This window comes from Callorhinus ursinus, unplaced genomic scaffold, assembly GCF_003265705.2.
Source record: "Callorhinus ursinus isolate GAN/ISIS: 27379988/994484 unplaced genomic scaffold, GSC_fseal_2.0 scaffold2, whole genome shotgun sequence".
NCBI classification, from domain to species: domain Eukaryota; kingdom Metazoa; phylum Chordata; class Mammalia; order Carnivora; family Otariidae; genus Callorhinus; species Callorhinus ursinus.
The window spans coordinates 69,721,140-69,744,190 of NW_027397064.1; the positions used below are offsets into that span (position 1 = coordinate 69,721,140).

General features: G+C 35.0%; 1 protein-coding gene across 25 annotated transcripts in view; it reads left to right on the top strand.

Moving 5' to 3' along the window:
• Positions 1-23,051, top strand: part of BAZ2B (bromodomain adjacent to zinc finger domain 2B) — a 311,231-nt gene that overhangs the window by 246,723 nt on the left and 41,457 nt on the right. For all 25 annotated transcript variants that reach the window (XM_073883542.1, XM_025855507.2, XM_025855516.2 and 22 more), the window contains 5 exons: positions 11,049-11,189; positions 13,544-13,798; positions 15,322-15,536; positions 16,385-16,459; positions 17,862-18,105. In XM_073883542.1, coding sequence (XP_073739643.1) covers positions 11,049-11,189; positions 13,544-13,798; positions 15,322-15,536; positions 16,385-16,459; positions 17,862-18,105 — 930 coding nt within the window. The remainder of the gene's footprint in view (positions 1-11,048; positions 11,190-13,543; positions 13,799-15,321; positions 15,537-16,384; positions 16,460-17,861; positions 18,106-23,051) is intronic.

Genomic DNA, 23,051 nt, shown 5'->3' on the forward strand with positions numbered 1-23,051 from the left:
TTTAAATTGAGATAGTGATACTTACCTCCTAGGATTATAAGATTATCAACTGAGATAAACATTTAATAAATGAGAATTAATAAAAATAACAGTTCAGTCTGGAAGTTGGAGAGGCCTGTGTTTCAGTATTTTGGCCTCAGCTCTGGCTTAAACTATCATTATAGATTTCTAATATAGGGAGAGACAAAAGTATATTGCTTAGGAACCTGGACATAAAAAAAAAAAAAAAAAGGAACCTGGACATTGTAACCCAGTTACCTGGATTTGAATTCTGGTTTCAGTGCTTTCCAGCTGTATGACCTTAGGCAAGTTATTTCACCTGTCTGTGATTCAAATTTTTCATCCATAAAATAGAGATGATACCCGTTCCTATTTCATTTTGTAGTAATGATTAAATGGGTGTATATCTGTATGAGTGTATGAGTAAAGTTTCTGGAACAAAGTGTAGCGCCACACAGTGCTGTTAGTTCTTTATCACTCCGCATGTGTTTGCTGTGTACAGTGGGCCTAGCAAGATGCATAGCCAGGTTGGGAACTACTAACAGAGATTACCTCTAAAGCTTCTTCTAGCAATCACTTCTTGTGACTCTCCTAAATCTCATGGAAGTCTTGCCTTAACATTTTTCTTACTGTCTTTTCTTCCAAACCTGTTAATTATCCAGGCCCACTGACAGCCTCTACACCTAACATAACAGAGAGTCTATGTGTAGATTTATAACCATAATCTCTGAAAAATCACAAGCAGAAAAAGAGAAAGGCAACAGATTTTGAGAACTGGAGTGGCTGTTATCTCTGTTCCCTTCTAAAAGCAGTATGGCAGTGGGAGGGGTAGGAAAGGGGATTAATTAAAAGCTCAACCTAATTTCCTCCAATATGGAGTGATGGAAACTGAAGGAACAACTCAGGAAAAATACCTAGAAAATCCCTCAAGAGACAAGTTCCTTTCTACCAAGTATACTTCTTTCCAGAGGACTAAAAAAAAGCCAGGGCTTGCCATTCTGGTTTTTCCTGATGGGAAGAAAAGCTAAAGAAAGGCACAATAATGACAATAACCCAGAGCATATCTCCAGATATACTAGAATTTAGTAGAAGGGGAGAACCCAAGAGTAAGAGTAAGATCATCAAAGAGAGTAAATGCCCAGATTTAATTAAAATTAAAATTAAAAGGTGCCCAAAGCCCAAAAGGCATGACCTCTTCCATTGGTTAGTCATATTTCCTATTGCCTGGGAGGAGAGTAGGAAAAGCTGCTGAAGAGAGGTGGGCAAGATCTGGTTTGAGTGAAAGATAGCAGCCACAGGATAAATGAAGATAATTAAAATTAAACCTTCTAAGAAGCCACAAAAGACCAAGAGCACCTTTCATGGGAAAAAAGATTTACCTTTGACTAGATAAAGCAAACCAGGTACATCAGTTCCAATAAAACTTGGAAAGGGATATGAGAAACCAAGTACAGCCCCCCTCTCCTAGCTCATTCATCCTCAGAAAAAAGAAACATGAGTAACCTACATAGTATTCACCTTTCTATCTGAAGTACTTCAAAAAATAAAAACAAGTATCAGATAAAGTGAGAAGGAAATAAAAATGAAAGCACCTATATTGAGGCAGTACACATTCCTGATTGGGCTGCCCACATCAAGCATAAGTAATTAGAAAAGGAATGTCAAGGGCACCTGGGTGGCTCAGTTGGTTAAGCGACTGCCTTTGGCTCAGGTCATGATCCTGGAGTCCCGGGATCAAGTCCCACATCGGGCTCCCTGCTCAGCAGGGAGTCTGCTTCTCCCTCTGACCCTCTTCCCTCTCGTGCTCTCTGTCTCTCATTCTCTCTTTCTCAAATAAATAAATAAAATCTTTAAAAAAAAAAAAAAAGAAAAGGAATGTCAAGGCAATCATGCCAAAATATTAAACAAAAAAGAAAAATGTGTGTGTGTATAAAGTAATAACATAAAGCATAATAATTGAACCTCCCTTCCCTTGTTTTCATTCTTGTTTTCCTCAGCACTCCCTATGTGTTCTCCACAGAGCAGCCAGAGTGATCTTTTCAGAAAGTAAACCAGGTTATATCTTAACACTATCCAGTGGCTTCTCCTTGCAATTGTAATAAAGTCCAAATTCCTCACCATGACAAAGCAGTCCCACATGCTCTGACCTCCACCTGTCACTCCCACTTTACCTCATACAATTTGTCTCTTAAAAGAGTACTATATTCCAGTCATTTTTGTTTTTTTATCATCGTAAACAGAGGGTCTTTACCATTGCTGTTCTTCCACCAAATATTCGAGTGCTTCTTATTTGTTGTTTAGTTATAGATCAAATGTTAACTTGTCAAAGAGGCCTTCCCAGAATACCTAATTTTGCCTTTTTTTATACCCCACCTCTGGAACTCCATTCCATCATCTTATTTATTTTACAGTTGTTTATGGTCTGCTTCCTCCCAGGATGTAAGATCTTTGAGGACAGGAATGTTGTCTGTCTTGTCTACCACTATAGACCCAGGTATATAGTTGGAGCTTAGAAAATTGTAGTTGAATGAATGAATGAATGAGTTAAAATGAAAATGGTAGTTAAACAAATTGGTGATAAAAATATCATTAAAGAATGAATACATTTGGGGCGACTGGGTGACTCAGTTGTTAAGCGTCTGCCTTCCCAGGGTTCTGGGATCAAGCCCCGCATCGGGTTCCCTGCTCAGCGGGGAGCCTGCTTCTCCCTCTCCCACTCCCCCTGCTTGTGTTCTCTCTCTCGCTGTGTCTCTCTCTATCAAATAAATAAAATAAATCTTAAAAAAATAAAATCTTAAAAAAAAGAATGAATACATTATTATGTTTTCTATCTATATAATTTTCTTTAGTAATAATAAAATAGTTTAGATGGTTTTCTTAAAGTTAGACATTCAAGGAACTATTATTTAAAATGACATATGTCACAAATAATCCTTTATTGGAATGTTTAAGAGAACCCCGTGGGTAAAACTGAGCTCTTAAAATGTTGTTATCCTCTGATAACTATAGACTTGTGAACAAGACTAGATAATTTTACCAGTTATTCTGATTTTAAATTGTGTTCCTCTATTGAATGGTACCTATAGATCTGTGATTGACTATTTTATTTTTTTAACTTCTTAAACTACTATATTGTGCAAGCATTAGATTAGATACTGCAGGAAAAACAAAAATAATAATGATTTTTTATCATATCAGAGAGATAAAAATTTACAGTATAAGCAGGCAGTAATTAGGCATGTGTTTTTACTGGCAGTCCAAACTTTCACCAGATCTTTGTGTCAACATGCCACCTCTATGAATATTAACAAAATATTGCTATATGTACTTGTCCATTTCCTTATTATTACTTAACATGTAAAAGATGTAACTAGTGTAATGGGCATATCTTGGCTTCATATTCTATGTCCTATTACCTATAATTTTTTTCTGTTGTTAACTATTAAGAAAACAAACTTTATTGTAAAGTTAAAGTTATATGATACCTAGGCAAGACCAACTAAAAATTCTGAACTTGCCTATATGTAACCCTTGATTCTAACTTTCAGTACCTTCAACATTTAATTATTAGATTGTGAAGAAAGAAAAATAGAGAAGGTAAACAAAAATACTATGAATAATATTTAAAGAACTAATGAGGTTAAAAAAATAAGTAGCTTTCTACCTTATTAACTAAAAATTTTCTTTAATATCTGAAATTATTCCAAGATGCTCTCCATATCTATCAAAGTAAGATGGTAACACAAACACCACTTTTTTGTTACTCTGTGTACACTACACTGATCTTACTTTTTGATTTAGTATTAACTCAATAAATTTTTACTAAAATAATCCCAATTTCTATAGTTTTTCTATTATATGAATCTATAATTAGTGGGGTACCTGGTTGGCTCAGTTGGTTAAGCATTTGTCTTCAGCTCAGGTCATGATCCCAGGGTCCTGGGATTGAGGGGCGGGGGTGTGCATCAGATTCCCTACTCAACAGGGAGTCTCCTTCTTCCTCTCCCCCTGCCCCTCCCCCCTGCTCATGCTCTCTCCCCCACCCCATAAATAAATTAAAATCTTTAAAAAAAACCCTATAATTAGTAAGAATATTCAGACTTACATAAATTGCCTTACTTGTTATTTCTCTTATTAATTTTAAAGGATCATTACTATATCATCATAGTTCATAAATATTTTTGTAAGAAAATGTTAGAAAGAATAGTCTCATGAACAAAAAAGGCTTATTTCCTAGTATAATTCAAGTATAATATGAGACACATCTGCTTTCATTATTACTAAGCAGTAGAAACAAGTTGGTTAAAGCAATGTGACAAAGTAGCTCAAAATCTCCTCTTTCATTTATAAAAACTGCAAACCATACCAGCCACAAATTTATAATCACTTTACTCATATTAATTGAATAATCAACCATAGTAATCATCAGAGTCTTTTATATGTCTCCCTCCAAGGATCAATAAACTACAAAAGGTTGTTAAATATACAGCTATCACAGAACGACTCTGTCAGCACTTTAGGAGACAAAACCATAAAATTGAAGAGAGTAATTCAGGTTTCAGAAGTCATCTAATAAATAATTTGAAAGCAGAAAAAATATGTAACCCCTCCCCATCCATGATTCAAGTCATGAGACTATTTTATAATCCTATATTTATGTTAATCATTAGTTAGTGAAAAATGAAAATAAGTAGAATTGTGCATGTAGATGGTTTTGTTTAAGCAAACCCATTGTTCAGTTGAAGAAATGTACTTCTGTGGCATACTTGTAATATTGTATTTATACAGTGTACTTATAATGTACTTTAATTTTAAAGTTAAATACTCTAAAAACATAAAATTATTTTATATTAACTATATGATAAAATGTTAAATGTCCTATAAACAAAGTCAGTTTTTGAAAGATTATTATCAGTTTAATTTAGGTATATTAAAATCTCTGGTTATCTGACTCAAGAATTATTAACAATATTAATTTTAATTTAGGAGACATTTATAGCAGCTATTCTACACAGTATTAGATACATAATCTAAAGTAAGTACAGACTTCTGTAATACTTTGGGAGATTTTAAGAAAATACAATAACTGGGAGGTTTTATTCTTTTTAAATGTTATACCTATAAAATAAATTTTTTTTAAAGATTTTATTTATTTATTCATGAGAGACAGAGAGAGAAGCAGAGGGAGAAACAGGCTCCCCGCGGAGCAGGGAGCCCGACAGGGGCTCGATCCCAGGACCCTGGGATCATGACCTGAGGTCATGACCTGTAGGCGCCCCTACATTTTATATTTTAATAAAAATTTTATTTTATAGGGCGCCTGGGTGGCTCAGTCGTTAAGCGGCTGCCTTCGGCTCAGGTCATGATCCCAGGATTCTGGGATCAGGTCCCGCATCGGGCTCCCTGCTCGGAAGGAAGCCTGCTTCTCCCTCTCCTGCTCCCCCTGCTTGTGTTCCCTCTCTCGCTGTGTCTCTCTCTGTCAAATAAATAAATAAAATCTTTAAAAAAAATAAATAAAATGTAAAGGTCTCTCTCTTCATCATGTGATTCATAATTTTTTCCTTTGTTTAAACTTAATTTTCATAATATTTTAAATGTAAAAATAGTCCCTTTAAACGCATATTCAGTGTTACCATAAAACAGTATTATTTTTAATCTTTATATATGTCTTCTATAAATGGCTTGTATTATTAATCTTATTTATACTTGTATTCTTCCTGCACTCTGAGGTAAACCTGTGTCTCTTAAATTACATTTATGTCTTTGAAATTTAAGTACAAGTTGCTGTCAAAAGAAATGTATTCTCCTAATTATGCCCAGAACAAAGACTTAAGAGACCCAGTAGAATCATAAAAAGCAAAAAAAGTAAGGCATCTTTGCAACATTGTCTCTTAAAAATGTCTTGTTTTGCAGTCTGATAAGTTGTAAAAGTTTACAATAACAGGTCATTCTACCACATTCACTGTTCGGCTCTTAAACTTCTATGATTCTAAAATAGAATAAATTTATTTCATACATTTATTATTATGCTATAGATTTCTGGAAATACTGTCATTTAGGCCTTGAGAGCCCCTAAAGTAACCTTTTTGTGTGAGTAAAAAACTGGTTTTGAAATTTTCACCCTCTGTATTTTGGGCTGTTTAGGATAATCTAAATTTAATGCATTTGCTATCACAAGATGTTTCAACTTTGAAATGAAATTTAAATGACTTCTTAACTAAAATATTAGTCATATTTTGATATGGAAAATTCCATTACTGCAATTAAGACGATTAAAAAGATATTTTATTATAAATGACTTATATTCCAAGAATTCATTTACTTCAAGAATTTCTACATCTGGAAAGCTGGAGACTATGGGGGGAGGAAGGCCAAAAAAATTAAGAGGAGACATACTAAATACTTGTCACTATTGACAGTCAATCTAAAATATAGTCAGCAGCTATATTTTGTAGTCATCTGTAGGCAATCTAAGTTATTGCCCTGAAATTTAACCACTGTTAATGTAAAATATGTTTTAACATTCCTTTCATATTATGATAGGTTTCATAAGTTTTCTCTGGTATATCAAAGGTTTGTTGTGAATTGACCTTACAAAATGAGAAAGTTCCATCGTGAAATCCTAGTATTTGACATAGCAACAAAACATAATATTATTGGGGTGCCTGGGTGGCTCAGTCAGTTGGACTTCCACTCTTGGTTTCAGCTCAGATCATGATCTCCAGTTCATGGCATCGAACCCTGCGTTGGCTTCACACTGTGCTTCGAGTCTGCTCTCTCCCTCTCCTTTTGCCCCTCCCCCAACTTGTGCACGTGCACACATGCACTCTCTCTTTCTAAATTAATTAATTAATTAAATCTTTAGAAAACCATACTATTACAGAAATTAAGTGTAGGATCAAGCATGGTAACTTAATTTGTCAAGAAAAGGCTTAGGTGTGGGGTGCCTGGGTGGCTGAGATGGTTAAGCATCCGCCTTGGGCTCAGGTCATGATCTCTGGGTCCTGGGATCAAGCCCCATGTCGGGCTCCCAGCTCAGCAGGGAGTCTGCTTCTCCCTCTCCCTCTGCATCTCCCTCTGCTTTTGCTCTCTCTATCTCTCTCCCTTTCAAATGAATAAATAAAATCTTTTAAAAAAAGGCTTTTTTTTTTTTAAATATTGCTCTTTCAAACAGTATACCAAATCTAGAAGAGAGAATACTACAGAAGTTTAAACATCTTCAAATTTGGCCTAAAGTAGTACTGCCACTTTAAACTTTAGTTTCTGGAAGAAATTACCAGATAATAAGTCTATTTAATTTTGATATGGGGACAGTGTATTTGCAAACACATCAAATCATAGTGTATGCAGTTAAAATGATTAAGAGCTTAATAATGCTTAGATGTGAGAAATATATCTTAGATATTTTTAAATTCCCAAATATAAATTGAATATTATTAATAAATGTATTAAACTCTGCTTTTGGCTACAAGGTTCATATATAATTGAAAATAGAAGACATCAATTATGTCTGTCCACAGAATAATAAAAAACGTTGAGAAAAAAAATCAGCTATTGAATATGTTTAATGACTAGTACAAATGTTAATCTATCGTTATTTATATGGCAATTGTGGAATTAATCATTCAGCCAATGAATAAATGCTTAAATAATTTTTATATGCTAAGGCACACCAAATATTTCTGTTAAAGACATGACAACTATTGTAGTTGGAAATAAGAACAACATTGAGACCAGTGGGAGAGGAAAGTTGAACTGATACAGCCTTAATAGGGAGAAAAATAAAATCATTAAAAACTTCCTTGAAGTGTCTGGCAAATTGTACGGCTGGGAAATGAATAGGTCCATAAAGAAACAGGTGAGTAAGTTTGTTCCTGTGACCTCTAGAAGCTTACACTAAAGGGGAAGAGATCAACTTTAGACAAATAGTTGTCCCACAGTGCAGTAAATAATATAATAAGTTACGTGGAAGCTCAAAAAAAAAAAAGAGAGAAATATTAAAATGCCTCAAGCACTTACGAGAAGAATAAAAGCAGGCTTTATTTCTGGGCTAAGGAAGAAAGGTTCTGCATTCCAGGCAGAGGAAATGGCATGTCCAAAGGTACAGTGTTGTAACTCAGTATGACCTGTGGGCAGAGAGGAGGAAGGTGCAAAGAGGGGGTTAATCCGTTTTCACCTTGTGTATGCCCCTGTCTTGGCTTTGTTGCTTTTCTCCTTCTCCTCTGTCTCCTCCTCTTGTCTGTACTCCTCATCTTCCTCTCCATCGTCCTCCTCGTCCTTTTTCATCATCTTCATCGTGAGGCAACGCCTCAAACTCGTTACACTGTCTTCTCAACACAGGTGTATCACACAATGTGACTAGAGCATGGGAAATTCACTGAGAAGCATGCATATGAGACCAAAACTTGTGTGGGGCTAGATTGTGACTTCTTTATATGCCATTTTAAATATCAGTTGATTGTTGAGGGGACCCAGAAGCTCTAGTTCTTGGAGAGTTGTCTTATACAATTCATTAACGTTCATTAAATAAATGAGTAAATTCACCAAATTTACGACATTTAGAGACTTTGTGTTTCCTTTGAGGTATCCCTAATATTTCAAGACAAGAATGAATGCTTGTCTTTAAGTAATAAAGGTCCTACAAATTTCTAAGATTTCTTGGAAATCTTCATTTTCTCCTAAAAATTGGTGTCATTTTACTCTCCAGGCCATACTATAACCATGATTCTAACTGGAAAAAATAGTCTATCACTAGCTAAAAATGGTATCCAAGAATATAAGCTATATTGGAGGGTGGGGGGATGGGTTAGCCTGGTGATGGGTATTAAAGAGGGCACATTCTACGTGGAGCACTGGGTGTTATGCACAAACAATGAATCATGGAACACTACATCAAAAACTAATGATGTAATGTATGGTGATTAACATAACAATAAAAAAATTTTTTAAAAGAATATAAGCCATATTTACCCCATGATGTTAAATGCACTCTCATTGTTTGCATATCCTTGAAGGATTATGTACCCCCAGGTTGCCATAAAAGTGAAGTTGGCACAGTGAAGAGAGCATTAGTGTCACACATGTCCTTTCTCTCTTTTTGAAAAGAAATGGTAACCATTTTCAGCAGTTTTTAGTGACTACTAGTCTCAACTATTATTTTTGTAATTATTATTATGAACATCATTGAGAATTCTGGGTTAGTCCTATATGGTAGAAAAATTTACACCAGCTACTTTGAAATCTATAAGATGTTTGTTTTTTTCTGTTGGTGATTGTAATTTATTATTCTGGCGAGTGACCAAAATATTTTCTCTTCTTTGGAAGAATTCTTAGAGCAACATTCATGTGTTTATAAATTGAAAATCCAACTCTGGGGAAAAAATGTTCTACCAATGATAAGTTGATTTGAAAATCTGTACTGTATTGTGGGAATGTTGCATGTTAATTGTTTATATTTTATGTCATTAGACCCTCAGAAACTGCTTTTAGTTTATGATCAATAAGATTAATTGTAGCACTTTTTTGGTGTCAGTAATCTCACAATATAGCTTCTGAATCATTTTCCTCCCAAATGTCTGTATGAATCAGTAATCCAGAAATTTAGAGGTTGTATAAAAATGAGCAGTGACTTGAGAATATCATATAAAAAGGCTCTCATGACCTGATCTCTAGCTTTGTATCATAATACTCAGCAACTGTTCAACCGGCAACCTACATCCCCCTCTTGACACTAGTAACGATTTCTCAGATACACTGTGCTTTCTCTACTCTGCCTGGACTATCTTCTCCTCTGTGTCTCCCCGTGGCATGCCCTCCCGCAGCAGTCAGTGTGCTGTCTTTGCCATGGTAATTGAAACAGAGATAGCTAGAAAATGGGCAAAAATGCTAATATATACAGGAAGCAATAAGTGCAATGTTAAATTATAGGTTAGAGCTCTGAGAATTAAGAGAAATTGGTACTAGGGAGGAGGTGGTAGTGCATAAATAAGATTAAGATCCACTAGAAGGGAGTAATGACCTTCCTGCTTGGAGTGCACCAATATAAGGAGGTGAGGAAATAAGGTGTTCATCAGGAATAGCAAATAGGTTGACTAAATCTACATAGAATACAAAAATGGGAGATAAGATTTAAAAAAAAAAGTTTTGAATTCAGAAGTAAGGAGTTGGACTTTATTTTGATAAAAATAAAGAAAATTGAAAGATTTTTAATCAATGAAGAGGCATGACCCCCTTTATAAAAGTAAACCCATCATTAATGTGTTAAATGTGTGAGGTAATAGGTTAGAACTGCCTGATGATTCCACTGTTATTTCTCATCTAAGTTAGAATTGTATTTGAGGTCTGGCAATAAAGTCCTGACACTACTAGTAACGGCAAAGAGTCTCTTGACTTCTTCCAGCAGAGTGTTGTCCCCTACAACAGGGAGACAGGACAATTATTTCCATATTGCTGCCATTATTGAAAATATTTTTTTAATGCTTTTGGAATTACCTTCAGAATCCATTTTACATTCTCTTAAATGTTGTTTAGGGTGGCAAATAATATTTTGGTTTCGTCACAGGTGCTGTCTTAAGACTAGTGAATTGGAAGACCTGCTTTTGCAAATTCAAGCATGTTGCTTCCACATTCATGCTGTAAATCCTCCCTTGCTTCCTGGAGCTACACAAAAATTTGTGTTAATACTAGCTAACTGTATTTTATAAATATTTAATTACCCATGTGCCTTTTATATATCTGCTTCTATTAATAAGTATTTTATTCTCATATTGTAACCTGGGGAAGGATTGAATAAATTTTGAATAATGGAATAATCTGAGTTGAATCTGATATTGAAAATACAAATACACACACACACACAGTCATAAGATTATTTTAAAACTCAAAGGGTGAAAATAAGTCATTGTTTCTATGTAGTTCCAGGTCTATTCCTAAATTTCCTAAGAGAATTCTGTTCATGGAAATAATAACCCTTTGATAACTTTTTAAATTTTTAACTGGAGGGTTTTCAAACACATACAGTGACTAAAGAGTCTGTTGGACTTTTTAAGGAAAAAGAACGGTTGAAGCAAGAAAAACGTGATGAGAAAAGATTAAATAAAGAACGTAAACTAGAGCAACGAAGATTGGAATTAGAAATGGCAAAGGAACTAAAGAAGCCTAATGAAGATATGTGCTTAGCAGACCAAAAGGTAATTTATCATGTGAAACATTTCTTTAGTAAGTTTAATTTTTCCTGTGTCTCACCTGATTCCTTTGCCAGAGTTGCTATTATGAAAGCCTTTTATTTTTAACCAGAGCAGTGGGTTTCCAAGTCAAGGTCTATCTGCCTTTCCTGGATGGCCACCAATAAACCTCTCTAGAGGTCCTATGCCAATAATGGCACTTCTTAATACATAAGTGGAGCATGTAAACCTTTTTAAATTGAAGTAGAAATACTGAGGAAGTCTGCAAAGATGAATTAGAGAAGTGGATAGGATTTCTTTTTGTTATTTGGTTCCTCCCAGGCATTTAGGTACAGAAAGCTCCAACTCCTCACCACACACCCGTAGATATTTAAATAAGTGAAGGTTTATAATCTGCAACCTCCTTCAGTGCTTTAGTGAGTGTAGCCAACTTTTATTGAGTATGTTTACTACATGCCAGGCACTATGCTAGGTGCTTCAGATGAATTCTCTCATTTAATCCTCACCGTAGTCCCAGGGAACTGGTATTTATGCCCATTTACAGATGGGAAAACTGAGACACAAAGAGGTTAAGGAACTTGCCCAAGATTACACTGCTAATAAGTGGCAATTTGGATTCAGTCTCCAGTTTGTTAAATTCCAGAGTCCATACTGTTTATCATCTTGAAAGCCAAAAAATATATGCAACCAAAGTACTTCATATGTGTTTTCTCTTCCATCGTGCTTCACAGACATGTAATGTGGCTAAAATATATAAAAGTAGAAATTTGGAAAAAGCCAAATAATATTGGTATCTGGCATGATTTCATATACCTATGAGTAGAAATCTATTATGTTTGACTCTAAGAAGATGGTATTTCTCGAAAATTATATTGATGCTGCATATCATCTCTATGATACTGTCTCAATGATATATTATTATACTTGATCAATAGCATCTATATTTACTTATAAGTCATATTAATCTGATATACAAATAATGATTGTCTTTTAATCTGTGTAAACTCTCTTCTAAAGTACTTAAAGCAAACTTTTAATACTCCAGTGAGGATTTAATTATATTAATATTCTGTTTAGTTACTTAGCATAAATGCTTTTAAATAAAAATGAAATTATACATGCTAGTTTTAGTCAATTGGATGTTTAAAATTTCCTAAGCCCAGAATGGGCATATATGTTAGTTAACACATTTAATAAACCTCGTAGTGAGTAAATATTTTTTTAATCCTAAATGAGCTTTATCTCCTTGCATCTTTTATTTTTATTTAAATCCATATGCATTGTATCAAATATATGTTGATTTTAAGCCTTATTTCTGTTAGCTTTGTTATATACATTTTTAGAGTCCTATGGAAATGTATGTATATGATAGGGTTCAGGAAAAGTCTCTGAATTAAATGGTTTTCAAATAGAACATAAAAGATTTGTATGGTATCAGCTATTATCCATAGTTCTGTGTTTCCATACAATATTAGTAGAAAAAGTATTTGATTAGTTATTTCAGTAAATGAAGGGTAGGGGAACATTTTTGAAGAAGACAAATTCAGAGAAGTAGAATACAAGTCACATTTTTTTCTACTCAAAGTTTAAGATATAATTATTGAATCCCATTCATGTAGAAAAATATTTTTAATTTAGTTTACCTATTTACTTAATTTTTTAAATGTTTATGACAACTAGTACTACAGTTTATTAAAATGTTAATATGTAAACATATTTGAGAAGGCGCAAAAGAGACAGCTTTCTAATTTTTTTATTGAAACTCAGTATTAATGTTTCGCTACATATAGGAAACCTAAAGATTGTTAGTTGCAGTATAACTGGGTTCTTGATAGCGTCATGGGTTCTGATCATGTTGACCTAGTAATTTGTCCACATTCATTAGCCAAAAATGCCGTCATGCCCAACCAAACAGCCCACAGATGCACACTGTTAGTTTCTGAGCTCCCAAAGTAGTGTGAAATATAAATCGGTCTCCATCATTAGAAGAAATCAGTACTCTACTAAAGTACATCCATGGGAAGGTACTTTTGGAATGTTTCTTATGTTACCTAGTTTTTGCTCCAGCCACATAAAGCAATGTTTATCAATATGTAAGTTAGTTAAAATTAGTGTTCTCTTTTGCAGAAATGTAAGTTCATGTTGGCCAAGTTCAACAAAAATTTATTGTTGGTGACTTGCATTCAAGAGCCTGTCTATACTTAATACCATGGGGTTATAGAAATACCCCCGGGGCATTTACAATCCAGAGGAAAATCACTGATATGATGCAGGAAAAAAAGACAGCAACTTCTTTTACTTCAGAAGATATAAAATCATGGCCTTAAAATGATTTATTTATTATTTTGTTTTATGTGCAGCCTTTGCCAGAGTTGCCTCGTATTCCAGGACTTGTTCTCTCTGGAAGTACATTTTCAGACTGTCTCATGGTGGTGCAGTTCTTACGAAACTTTGGTAAAGTTTTGGGCTTTGATGTGAATATTGATGTTCCAAACCTGAGTGTTCTTCAAGAGGGATTGCTAAATATAGGGGACAGCATGGGTGAAGTACAAGACTTGCTTGTGAGGCTCCTCTCAGCTGCTGTATGTGATCCAGGTCTAATTACAGGATACAAGGTAAAAAAAACCAAAATATAAATTTTTTTTAAATTTGTACTATCAGTGCATTGTTAGCTGGCTTTAGCATATTAGCAGAAGATTGTATTGATTGATCCAGTTTTTTTCTACACGTCTCACAAAGTTAAATGTAGAATTGCGTCAGGTTAAATTGGTACAAACCTAGAAAAACCTGGTTCATAAAGCCTAAGGAAATAGATAATTCCCAAATTATTCTTTTCCTCTAGCTGTCAGCAAAAAACAAGCTGATTTAAAGAAATACCCATGTGATATGAGACAAAACAGAATTCATAATTCATAAAGCAGTTAGAACTTATGTGTGCCTTCTGAAATTATACTGTGTTCTCTCTGAATCACTGTGAATAACGAGGCTGATCAAAGCACCTATAGACCAGCACATGGAGACTCTTAATGTGGATACCCAATAAGTTCAAATTTATCTTAATTTCAACTAAGGTACACATTTTGGTCAGCCTTGCTGTAGATAATATTGTAGAGTGAGAAGCTTCCAGATGCATCTGTTAATTTCTCCTCCATCTCCCTGTTAATTTATTATCGCAGGCAATAGAACCCATGACACCAGACAGCCAGAACACAATAGTAATGCTCTTGAACCTACCCCCCACTACTACTGATAGAATGTCTAGATAAAGCCTGGAAAAGCTTAGGATAGTCTCTATAGTCAAAGAAGGTGTGATAGACTATTTCTACCCATGAGTTTACATACTGTTCTCCCTGCCTAACTTTTGTTTTTTATTATGTTATGTTAATCACCATACATACATCATTAGTTTTTGATGTAGTGTTCCATGATTCATTGTTTGTGTATAACACCCAGTGCTCAATGCAATATGTGCCCTCCTTAATACCCATCACCAGGCTAACCCATCCCCCTCCCCCCCTTCCCCTCTAGAACCCTCAGTTTGTTTCTCAGAGTCCGTAGTCTCTCACGGTTCGTCTCCCCCTCCGATTAACCCCCCTTCATTTTTCCCTTCCTGCTATCTTCTTCTTCTTCTTCTTCTTCTTCTTCTTCCTTCTTCCTTCTTTCTTCTTTCTTCTTTCTTCTTTCTTCTTTCTTCTTTCTTCTTTCTTCTTTCTTCTTTCTTCTTTCTTCTTCTTCTTCTTCTTCTTTTTAACATACAATGTATTATTTGTGTCAGAGGTACAGGTCTGTGATTCAACAGTCTTATACAATTCACAGCACTCACCATAGCACATACCCTCCCCAATGTCTATCACCCAACCACCCCATCCCTCCCACCCCCCACCACTCCAGCAACCCTCAGTTTGTTTCCTGAGACTAACTTTTAACCAAGGGCTTGAAGAAGAAATAGAAGGATTACAGGTACTTAAATACTTGGCTATCATCAATTGCCTATTTTTAATCTCCACTCCATCAAAAATATGAATAAAGTCCTTGTCAATAATATCTAGCTCATGTAATATCCGTATTTTAAAATCTTACTGTTTTTATGTCATGAATGGTTATGATCAATAATGATAAAAATGTCAAACTTTTATAGGCCAAAACAGCTCTTGGAGAACATTTGCTGAATGTTGGTGTGAATCGAGACAATGTTTCCGAGATTTTGCAGATTTTTATGGAAGCCCATTGTGGACAAACTGAACTTACTGAAAGCCTGAAAACCAAAGCTTTTCAGGCTCATACTCCAGCACAGAAAGCTTCAGTCTTGGCTTTCCTGATCAATGAACTGGCATGCAGTAAGAGTGTGGTGAGGTAAGCATATACCCAGACTTTTCTGGTGATTGTTTCCTGTTTTGAATTTGTCTAATCGGAAATTAATACAAATTTCTTATAGAAAATTTTGAAGTAACAGACTAATGCAAAAAAATTTAAATTTATACTTGATCTCACCATTCAGAGGTGACTGCTGCTAGTAATATTTTAATGTATTTCTTTGCAGTCTATTGAAACAAAAATTTGAATCATACTGTATATAGTCTTTGTATTTTGTTTTGTTTACATAATAATTTTGTTATTTATTTATACACTGAAGTGTAAAAATACTTTTTTTGCTATAGTGCCAAAAATGAAAGAATCCAGAATTTTTCTTTTTTTGACATCTTTCAATGTTAGATGACTACCTGATTTTCCTTAGTAGCCATTCCTAGAATTATCCAGCTACTTTTTATTATCTACTAATGTAATCTTAATATTTTTAGTTTATTAATTTATTACTTTGTACTTTTTTAAAAAAACTTAATCTCATTTAAGAGTCAAAGTTCTCCACTCCAGTATTTCAAGATTTGGTGAACAAATCCATGTTCATCTTGTTCTTGCTATTTATTATTTTACAGATTTAAATATGTTACTTTTAGTCCTTTACCTTTGTAGGAAAAGAATCAATCCAAATATTTTGGAGCTATGCATGTCTACCATTACTGGACATTTTAAGTTTTCTATGTATCTCTAAGATAGGATAATATATCAATATAATTTTCAATTGTTTTTGCTATTCATAGGCAATCATTTATACTTACCAAAAACTGCATCAATATGCTTATTACCAAATTAATGTATTACATAATGGATTAATTTGTGTCTTCCAATTTTTGCATTGACAGTGAAATTGACAAGAACATTGATTATATGTCAAACTTGAGGAGAGATAAATGGGTAGTAGAAGGTAAACTTCGCAAGTAAGTCCTGTTTTATTAAAATTAGCTTACTGTTTTTCCTTTGCACAAGTTCCCCTGTAAAACATACAAGTTGGAAAGATAGAATTTCAACTTTATTTTGTCTTAGAATTACAAAAGGTAAAGCTTAATAAAGATGAGATAATGTAATTAATGAAACTCAGGGTCAGAATATGCAGTGGACAAAAGACGTAATGAGATTCATTGAGCTCATATTCTTCAAACTTAGAAAACAGTCCATTTATCTTCTTTATTTCAAAGAAAGTCAAGTAATCACATTTTCTAAAATTGTTGTTGCTATCAGGTTACTTTTGTCGTAAACAGAATCTGTTTGAAACTACCACTTTTTTTTAATTGCTTTCTAATTAAAGTTTGCTTTTACAGAGGGTCTAACATATCCAAATGTATTCAGAATTAAAACTTAATTAGCTTCCTGCCAGGAAATACAATGCTGAAATTATTCAACTTCTATGTTAAGAGGATAGTTTCTTTGCGGTAATTTGAATTGAATTTATTCAGTCTGATAGTATGAGATCAGGAATTATCACTTGGCCATTGTTAGAGTTAATCTTCAGCCTTCTAAGTTTTATTTTTTTAAATGTGTTCTAATTCCAAAGAGATATCCTGAATAATTCTTAAAGTTAATATATTCTATAATTTCTGGAAACATTTTTATTAAACTTCCTTAATTATAATTTTTATTGTCATTGATTTATTCCTTAAAACTCATGTTGTGCTCTTTGGGGCACCTGGGTGGCTCAGTCAGTTAAACGTCCAACTCTTTTTTTTTTTTTTTTAAGATTGTATTTATTTATTTGACAGAGAGAGACACGGCGAGAGAGGGAGAGAGGGAACACAAGCAGGGGGAGTGGGAGAGGGAGAAGCAGGCCTCCTGCCGAGCGGGGAGCCCAACATGCGGCTTGATCCCAGGACCCTGGGATCATGACCCGAGCTGAAGGCAGATGCCCAACGACTGAGCCACCCAGGTGCCCCTAAACGTCCAACTCTTGATTTCAGATCAGGTCATGATCTCTGGGTCATGAGATCGAGCCCTGGATCGGGCTATGTGCTGGACGTGGAGCCTGCTTGAGGCTCTTTCTTTTCACTTTCTTTTCACTCTTTCTCCCTCTCCCTCTGTTCCCCCCTCCCCCCACCATGTGCATGCTCTCGATCTTTCTGTGTCTTAAAAAAAAATAAGAGGCGCCTGTGTGGCTCAGTCAGTTAAGCGTCTGCTTTCAGCTCAGATCATGATCCTGGGACCAAGCCTGCTTCTCTGCCTGCCCCTCCTCCTGCTTGTGCTCTCTCTCTCAAATAAATAAATAAAATATATTTTTTTAAATGTTATGCTCTCTAAAAAGTAGAGAGAGAAGACTTTACCATATCATTATTTTTTTCATATTTAAAGGCTCAGAATCATTCATGCTAAGAAAACAGGCAAAAGAGACACTTCAGGTGGCATTGATCTTGGAGAAGAACAGCATCCATTGGGCACACCCACACCAGGACGCAAACGAAGAAGGAAGGGAGGAGACAGTGATTTTGATGATGATGACGACGATGATAGTGATGACCAAGCTGATGAAGATGATGAGGATGAAGAAGATAAAGAAGACAAAAAAGGAAAGAAGACTGATATCTGTGAAGATGAGGTAATCAAATTTAAGTTGATTTTAAACCTAAGACTGTATAACATATTGAAAAATAACACAGATTTTGGAGTCAAATGAATTTGTGTTCAAATTCCATTTTCACAATTACTTCCCTCAGTTTCTTCATCTGGAAACTGAATGTTATAATATTGACCTCATCAAGTTTTTTGTGATAGGTAGATATTGAATACAGTGCCTACACATAGAAGGCACTTACACTGAATAAAATAAGTTAAGTTTTTCTTTTTCTATAATGACTTGAGCATTCTCCAGAGAACTATGCAGATTCTTAACTTTAGGTATTCTCTTTTATTCTAGTAACATAATATCTTACATTTGTACAATCCTCATGCCCTAAAAGTGTTGTCAGGTTTAGTGAGATTGGTGTGTTTCTTAAATACCAGTTTATTATGTGCCTAATTATGGGCACTTTTGATCAAAGATGAATAAGACACTGGAAGTCCCCTCTCAATTTACAGTCTCACTGAGGAATATTCAAAATAAGAAAATGTAATGTGTTAAGTGTTCACTGATTTGATAGCAGTATTTACAATGTGCTAGTCAGGTACAAAGGAAGGGCATTTAACCTTTTTGAGGAATAAATTCTCACAAAGGCTTTCTAGACTCATTAGCTGAGCTACCAGGTGGGCTGCATGTTGATCTGGGGAAGAGTCTACAGAAAAGTGTTCCAGGCAGAGAGAACAGCATGAGCGAGGACACAGAAGCCTGAAACCACAATGTGCTTTAAGGGGATTACAGGTGCTTCAGTGTTACTGGAGAGCCTCATATCCAACAGCTGTGTACTAGGATTTTATACTTTTTTGGTGATAGGAAGCCATTGAAAGATTATAAGTAAGGTAAGGACATGGTCAGTCTTGAATTTTAAGTGACTCACAATGGCAGTTCTGCAGAAGATAGAAACAGATTTGGGTAGGGCAAGATCAGAGGTGGGAAGATCAGTCAGGAGATAGTGCAATAGTTTAGATGAGTTGTAAGGCGTCCACACACTAGACCAGTGGTAGTTGGGTTAAAGGAGGAAAGGATTCAATAAATATTTAGTGGGAAGAATGAGTAGTATTTGAAGATGGGCTGTGTAGGTTGATGGAGGGGTAGGATTGATTCCCAACTATCTGGCTTGGTAGACTGCATGCTATTGTTGCCATTACTGAGAGAAATCAGGAGCAGTAGATTAAATAGATGTTAGGGGAGGACAGGAGGAGGGAACAGATAGCTGAAGACAGGAAATGATGGTAGCCTTATTTTAGACTTGTTGAGTTTGAAGTGCCTATGCAGAAGTCAGCAGTCAGTTGGATTTAAGAATCTGAAGCCTGAAGAAAAGGTCAGTCTTGAAAATATAGATCTGAAGGTTATTAGCACATAGTAATTTAAAATCATAAAGTGGATAAGTTTTCACAGGGGGATTGATTTAGTGAATAGAATAGTGGACTGATGTTAGAAACCCAGGGAACATCAATATTTAAGAGCTGAAGAAGAATATTTTTGCTGAAGAAGAAATAGGTAGGAGAATTCTGTAGTGGGTCAGGAATCCCCAAGATCACCTCCAGAGTCAGTGATTTAGTAGGAGAACTCACAGAACTCAGAACCTAGTCATGCTATGCCAATGAATTCTTAGAGCAAAAGGAAACAAAGCACAACCAGAAAAGGCATATGAGCCAAAATCCAGGGGAAAGCAGACTCAACCTTATAAGAGTCTTTTCTTAGGGAGTGACACAGAATGGGCTTATTTCTTCCAGCAATAAGTTGTGACATACGTGAAATGTGTACTAAGGAAGCCCATTAGAGACTTGGTCCCAGAGTTTTTACTGGGGGCTGGTCACATGTCACTTGGGCATCCCCTGCATAGCATGGGCCAAAATTCCAGACTCCCAGAAGACAAGTATGAACCACATTGTTAGCACAGTTTAGTGAACCGGTCTTACCAGAGTGAAGGAAACCCTTCAAAACCCAAGTTCCCAGACACCAAGGGCCAATCTTATGAGCAAGCCTTTGAGAGGACAGCAGTCAGGCCCACAATGTTAACTCTTTTCTACTCGTGTAGTAATAAAAATCAAGAAAATCAAACATTTCAAAAAGGAGACAGTGATAAACAGTATGAAGGCAGCAGGAATCCCATGTGATGAGGACTGAAAGCATTCACTGAATTTGGCAACGTTGACTTATTGGTAACCAGTGCCAGCACAATTTCATTAGAGGGGTAGGAGTGGAAGCCAGGCTATGAATGAGAAAAATAGAAAGTGAGACAGTGAAAATGACTGCTTTAAGCATTGTACCTCAGAAGAAAGGGTAGTTAGTTCCTAGAGGTAGACAAAGACCAAGGATTTTTCAGATGTGAAAGACATGAGATGATTTTTGGTTGAAGGGAGTCAATAAAATAAGAGAGGGGGGTTGAAGATTAAAGAGATGAAGAGAATAATTAATGTTATAAAGTCCCTAAAGATTTTGGAGGGTATTCAATCAAGGTGGAGGGGCTAGCTTTGAAGAGTAGGCTACAGGGAAAAAGGCAGGGTCATAGAGGGTGTGTGTGTGTGTGTGTTTAAGGTAAGCTACCATAAGACACAGAAATAGACATGTATAAAAGGGAAATAAAGGTTGAAGTTCACTTTTTACCAGAAAAGAATGCTAGAAATACTGATAAGCCTGCAGAATGATACTCAAAAGACAATATATGGTCAATCACTCCTTTTGCCCTCAATTCCAGGAGTATTTAACTAAGGAAGTCAAGAAAGAATTTCTTTTAAAGATTTTATTTATTCATTTATCAGAGAGAGAGAGAGCATGAGCACAAGCAGGGGGAGTGACAGGCAGAGGGAGACGCAGGCTTCCTGCTGAGCAGGGAACCCAATACGGGACTCAATCCCAGGACCCCAGGATCATGACCTGAGCCAAAAGCAGATGCCCAACCAACTGAGCCACCTAGGCATCCCTTGAGAAAGGATTCTTTTCCTTTCCTACATCAACTATGTACTGCTGGAAAAATAAGGAAATCAGATTTAGAGGGATGAATTTATTGATAGAATGTATGAAAATAATACCTCATCAAGACCAATGATGAATTACTGAATCCAAATTTTGACTGAATCTGGATAATGTGGAGGAACTTAACAAGATCATGTGCTATACAGGTCTCTAAGTGAAAATAGCATACATGCAAAATGTTTTCATAAATTCTTTCCCGTGTTATATTTTAAACCAAAATGATAAAAATCACTAGAATGAGCTTTACTTCTTTTGAGTACCAATCTGAAAAGACTACATTGAGATTCCTTGCAGAAATTAATTATTTCATAATGTTGTAGTTTTGAAACCACTTGGTCATATATTTTCATGCTGTGATAAATAATGTGAAGAGTATATAATTTAGATATCAGAATTGTAATTACTCAAACAAAAGAAACCATTTATAACCAGTCTGTGCTTCATTTGCAAGTGGAGCTGTCTCTATAGCAGGGATTAAACCTTTCTGACCAATATTAATCACCTTTTCATAGAATTAGGATCACTCTTCAGCACTTAATGTTATAAATTATTTTGAAGTGTTAACTCCCATAAATTTTAAAACTCTGTATTGGGATTTCAGTGTATTCTACTGGGTAGTTATCCCACTAAATTAGAGTTTATTTACAGAAATTATTTATTTTGCCTGGCTGGTTTTTTCACATAGAAAATTAACAAACCATAAGTTTTTTTTTTCTTTAAGGGAGATTAAAAATCATTATTAATTACTTAAAATCATTTTTAGTGTTTTTTAGGCCAGATGTATTATTTAAAGTGGTACTTTATTTTTTTAATGAGTGTTGAACTATAGAGTTAATTAGATTGTAGGATTTCATTGATCAAAATCCTGGCAAATGTATAGCTTATTATAAATATGAGGAAACAGTTAAAAGTTTTTAAAAATAATAAATATTTTAGGACCTAAGTAGGCAAATTAGCAATTCATTTAAATGATTTGAGAGCTGTTCTTCACAATGAAGAACTGGCAGCCACTTCTCAATTTCCTATTAAATAAAATTTTAACTATTTAATGAATCTGACTGGTAAGATAGGCACATTATTCCTCCAAAAATAGATTTGGCCTCTTGATTAAAGTATAGGTCATGTCAGTAGTTACACTTCTTAAAGGATTAATTGCAGAGACCCACATGATCTCTTTCAGTTAGAAAGTACTGCCCTTGACTAGGTCATAGATAGCCCTTTGCCTCAAACATGATCCCCTCTTCTCACTTTTCATTCCTTTAACACATGGAGTCTCTCTAATACTTAGATTTGTGTTGAAACTTTTGTGAGCCTTAACTTCACAATTAGGCATGTAAGGTTATGTGGACAATTAAACTCCAGCGTATAGGGACATATAATGGCCCTCTGTATTGGATGATAAACCATGGAGAACCATGGCAGGGATTCTCTGTTCTTAATTTTGTTGTTGTCTTTCTCTCTGGTCTTTCAAGTTCCTTCATATTTCTTAAAATTATAAGGACTATTAGCCAAAGCTCCTTTAAATAAAACTTCAGTTGACATTTTACTTCTTTTCCATCATAGGAAGAGTCTTAGACATGGCAGTTAGTTAATTTGGCTGATGAATAGCTACTTCAATGACTTATTTCAAAAATTTGTTGATTGAATTGTATTTTTACATAAGCAAATTATCAAACCTTTATCCTTTGGTTAAAAGATCAGTTTAGAATCCTATAGATAATGTAAATATCTATTTGAGAGTCAAAATTTAAAGATTTTAGATTTCTTAAAATCCCAAATAGAAATCATATTACTATTAGCACAAAACGTATGCCTATTAGCACAAAACGTATGCCTAAATGCTTTTGTAATTTGGTTCACTAAATTTGGATAAGGAGTAAATAATTGGTAGATAATGGTAAAACTGTTGAGATTTTCCTTTCACTTCCTTTTAGTGGGGCCATAACCAT